The sequence below is a fragment of the Myripristis murdjan genome, chromosome 1, assembly GCF_902150065.1.
Source record: "Myripristis murdjan chromosome 1, fMyrMur1.1, whole genome shotgun sequence".
Classification (NCBI taxonomy): domain Eukaryota; kingdom Metazoa; phylum Chordata; class Actinopteri; order Holocentriformes; family Holocentridae; genus Myripristis; species Myripristis murdjan.
The window spans coordinates 21,736,183-21,741,182 of NC_043980.1; the positions used below are offsets into that span (position 1 = coordinate 21,736,183).

Here is a 5,000-nt window from a genome sequence, read left to right on the forward strand (position 1 = left end):
ACAATGGCAACTGATAATGTAGCAACAGGCAGAAAATGCAATTAAAGGTCAATATGTAATAAAATGTCACTCTACATGGGTTGGAAATTGGATAAAGCCTCTTAATGTAATCAGTGATCTGACAACCTGAATGTATTCAGACTGATATTGTGACAATGAAAAGAAATACTCCTTTTTTAATGCAATAACCACTGATTATGTACTACTGTAACAAGGTCAGTCTAAGGACATTATTATAAGACACACCAAAATTAGTACATGAACAGGATTTATTGTATTGTTTTGATTCACTGAGATGAACAGTTTATTGTGTTATCAAAAATATCTGTATCTGTATTATTTAGATTATGATTTTCTGCAGAGACTCTGGTTGCTCTCACCTGTGGCTGCAGGAGAGGCAGCCGGACGTGAGCCAGCAGTGAGGGAAGGTGGGGTTGCCGGGCAGCCTCGTCATGGCGGACCCACGTCAGCAAGGCGGTCACCACGGTTTCCTCATCAGGAACATTGATGTCATCAGAAGTGAGGAGCCTCTCCATCTCCTCCACCGGGAGCAGCAGGAACTCCTGGCCTCCGACCACTTCCAGAAAATGTTCCTGACGGACAGAGGGAGGGGAAAGGAGCGAGACGGAGTGAGTGAGAAATGAAGGGTCGAGAGAGGTTATAATGAGGAGGAAAGAGATGGATTTGTGTGGGAGGAGTGAGATTGATTGGATAATGAGTTAAGCCAGAAAAAGAAGGAATTTAAAGGAGGAAAAAAGAAACAAGAGGAGGAGAAAAAAAGAGGAATAAGGGGTTGCAATAGGCAGGGAGGGGAAGGAAAAAAAGAGGGAGGAAATAAAGTTTCAAGTCTGAGTTTTATTTATATAGCGCTTTAAAAACAGAGCAGGTTTGTTACCAAGGTGCTTTACAACACAACATCAAGGGGCTTTGCAGAGAGACAGAAATATACACAGTGCATATATTTTTACATTCACAGCTAAAAACAAAAGACCAGCAAAAAAGTATACATAACAGTCAACAGAAAACATATACAGGAATAAGAGCAGATGTGACAAAAAGATAAAAATTGACAAATGTCAAAGTGTTGAGCAAGGTTAGAGTAAAAGTGTGGGGGGATGAAATGGTTGTAAAGGGTCAGAACTGTAAGGAGGAGAAAAGTGGAGAATGTTGTGAAGGATGTAGGAAGGACTGAAGACAGTGAGAGGGACAGGATGGAGGAAAAAGAAGGATAGAGACAAGGACATAGGAGGGAAAAGGAGAGTGAGAAAAGGTTGGAAGGAGGCAGAATAATTAAGTGGGAAGGGAATGAAGGAGAGTTTGAAGGGAGAGGGGAGGAGGAAGGAAGGAGGACATCGAAGAGCAGGGTTGGGAGGAGAGCGTTTACAGAGAGTTGGGGATCGTAGCCTCATTAACACATGCACATTCAGAGAGAAACACAATACCAAATGGGAGAAGAGTGGTAATTTTTTTTTTAAAAAGGAGCAAAACTCAGCTTTTCTCTACTAAGTCGGTCTATTGTACACATACATTGCACTAATCCTGTGAGCTGTGTGTGTTTATGAGTGAGTGTGTGTGTGTGTGTGTGTGTGTGTGTGTGTGTGTGTGTAAGTGAATTACAGACACAGGCAGCAAGTCACACTCAGATAAAGCCACCTCTTCGACATAATTACCCCCAGATTACAGTTTAATAATAATCCACTTAGAGAAAAAAATAGAAAGCGAGCAAAAGGGAGAAAAAGTGCCGCAAAGAAGGAGAGACTGAGAGGGAGGGTGGGTGGAAAAAGAGGGGCAGGGAAGTAAAAAGAGGAGTGAACAAGAAAAGAAAAAGAATAATCGAGCAGATGAAGCAGCTATTTCACAGTCACCATAGCAACCGTGCGCAGAAACAGTCATTGTGATGATAATGGTGTGTGGTGTGTTGTGAATGAGAAACCAATTTGTTGGCCAAGAATAACATCAAGTCAGAAAAAATTAACCAAAGTCTGGACGGGCGATGCCAAACAGAGGGAGGAGGTAGGAGAGGGTTAAAGAGAGACAGAGATGGAAAATATTGAGGAAAAGATGAATAAAAGCATGAAGGAAACAGTGTACCCTCAACACTTCTTAATCCTTTGGTGTAAGGGCAAATGCCAGTGTTTTCCCTTCAAAATATTTGTAATTTTTGTAATTAGGAGTTATGAGGGGTAAAATCTAGGGCTGCACCTAACTCAGAATTTCCTCAGTCGAATCAGATTCAGTTGTTCAGTACAACTATTTATTTGACTATTTGTTGTTTTACTATTATTACAATTTTTTTTATTATTATTTAGAACAGAAAACGCATTGGCACAAATTTGAATGCTGACAGAGCACAATTTTTAATAATCAATCAAAATCAAATAGTCATAGTCATACAAACATATTTTTGAGCATTTAAAATATGTAAAATTCATTAAAACAGATTAATTAAGATTTTAATTTCAATTTGAATTTGAATTATTTTGTTGGAATTATGTAGACAACATTAAACATTATTGTATACTGTATGCATGTAAGTTGTAAGCTCAGTCCGCATTGAGAAGTATCACAAAAATCCTTGCACAACGAGTGTCCTATACAAAGCGAATGGAGGCATTACTGTACCATGGGAGGGTCTGCAATAGCTCATATGACGTGTAAACCAGCAGCAGGTCCAATAAAGTCATACGAAATGATACTGGCCTCATGATTAATTTTCAAATCGTCATTTTCTCCAGCAGTTGTGGCACTTGTGGAGTGGTCCTACCTGTGCTGAATGAGCACAGAGGAACAGGCTGCGTACCCACCATGGTGTAGGCGTGAGCAGCCCTCTGCAGGTCATTACAGCCCTGTGCGTCGGCGTAGGATCGGATGCCCAGACAGTTGGAGGGGTGGAGCTGCTTCATGAGAAAGGAACAGCAGGCCTGAACTACTGAGGACAGCTGCAGCAGACAGGAAGCTGACAGCAGTGACTCAATAGTGTCCTCCCTCAACTCCAGACGACCTAGAGGAGAGAGACAGGGGATGGAGAGGAAGTCAGACAGATAGTCCACTCATTTTCCAAAGAGCTGAGAACATTAAAAGAGCCTTCTGGTTAATAACCGCCAACAGTTGATCATATTTTTTCATCTCTACTTAAAAATATTCCATAAGCAAGACTAGAGGCCAAACCACAGCTTCGCAGTTTTTATGCATTTTCTATGTAAAAGACTACAATGATCAGCCTCATGCAAACCGATATGTGGAGAACAACTGCTTTTATTGATGGGGTCAGGGTTTTTGAAATGTCTATATTATCACTGGCTGCCAAAAAACAATTAGAGCTGCGTGACTCAGCAACCAAGATGATGGCAGTGTGTATGCCGGAAAGAGAAGAGAAGAGAAGAGAAGAGAAGAGAAGAGAAGAGAAGAGAAGAGAAGAGAAGAGGATCTTTAGTTGTGTCTACTGCCTCTGTCTGTGTATGTAAATCTAACTTTATGTATTACATTGCAATATGACTGTTGGACGGTATGTTTTGAACTTTCTCTTATAAAAAAAGACGTGTCAGTCTATCTGTACCTGTGTATGCATACTGCACCAGCACCCACAGTGCATCAGGGTCCACCCCCTCCATCTTCACCTCATCCTGCTTGGCCTCCCGCACATCGCTGGTGAACATGGCCGCAAAGTAGTCGGACACGGACGATAGTACCAGTCTAGGAGGGAAGAGAATGTGGGACATAAGAGAGAGAGGACGCACATCTGTGACGAAAGGAGGACATTGACACTGTTGAGAGGACAGGTCTGGCCTGCAAGAAAGATAAAATAGGCAGGGCATAGTTAGAGAGAGAGGACAGAATGGAGTCAAAGTGGAGAATCACTACAAAGTAGCATAGAAATAATGACAAGACCAGTCTGGAAGGTAGGGGATACACAAAAGAGAAAGCTGAAAAGAGATGAAAGACCACCTGGTAAGAAAAAAAAGGTGGCAAAGAATGCTGGTACAGATGAAAGCCTGTATGGAGATGGGAAAAAATAGACTAGGATCAACAAGGCTGAAAAATACAGATAAAAACAGAAAAACAAATCCTGAAGCACCATTTTAGGCATCCCCATTCTAGAAAATGTATATTTATGTGAGGGTCATATCACCTGTGTCTATAGTCTAACCTAAAATCCATCTTTCTGTTTGGAACATTGAATTGGACTTGCTGGTTCAGCTCTAAACTGGCCCTGTTCTTACATCTCCATGAAAGCCTTTTCTGTTTCTGTAAGCAACTCTCTTTCCATCCCAGCTTGTATTTCATTTGGCATTCCCCAAGGTTCAATCTTAGGGCCTTTTCTATTTTCTATTATATATGCTTCCTTTAGGTAAAATCATTCAGAAATTCAGTATCTCCTTCCCACTGTTATGCTGATGATTCACAACTATATCTCCTGTTCAAACCACATAAACTGGCGGATATTGTTAATTTCTCTCAGTGTTTGAATGGCATTAAATGTTGGAGAGCACAAAATCCTCAACAGCTCAAAGAGAAGAAGACAGAGGTTTTATTGTTTGGTCCACCGTGCTATATCTGCAGAATTTTCCGAGAACCATTTTTTAAAAAACGTGACTGCAATTTTTTATGCATCCTAAAATCAGATAAACAGGTTACCTGAGGTTACCTTTTTCCAACTGCACACTTTCTCTTAACTGCAACATTTTCTTTCCGCCTATGACTTAAAAGAGAGTACCTTAACATCCTGCAGACCTGATTAGTGTAAGTCTCATTATTTTGAATTAAACAGCGACAGCATTCCTGCCTGCAACTTGCTCAAAAATTCAGACTGCTGACCAATGCAAAAAACAGCAAGCATATTACTCCAATGCTGCAATGCCTACAAAGGCTCCCAGTCTACTTTAGAATCAATTTAAAAATTATTTTACTGGTTTTTAAAGCCCTCTATTGCCTAGTGCTTTCTTATAATTTTGATTTTTATCAGCCCTCACCCCCAATAATTCTGTTAGGCTGCTAAGGTC

The 5,000-nt window shown here is 40.7% G+C and overlaps 1 protein-coding gene across 1 annotated transcript in view; it reads right to left on the reverse strand.

Annotated features, from left to right (window-relative positions):
• Positions 1-5,000, reverse strand: part of klhl5 (kelch-like family member 5) — a 33,063-nt gene that overhangs the window by 15,843 nt on the left and 12,220 nt on the right. The window contains exons 3-5 of the mRNA XM_030062854.1: positions 3,557-3,693; positions 2,805-3,001; positions 381-593 (exon numbers count right to left, since the gene is read on the reverse strand). Of these exons, the coding sequence (XP_029918714.1) occupies positions 381-593; positions 2,805-3,001; positions 3,557-3,693 (547 nt within the window). The remainder of the gene's footprint in view (positions 1-380; positions 594-2,804; positions 3,002-3,556; positions 3,694-5,000) is intronic.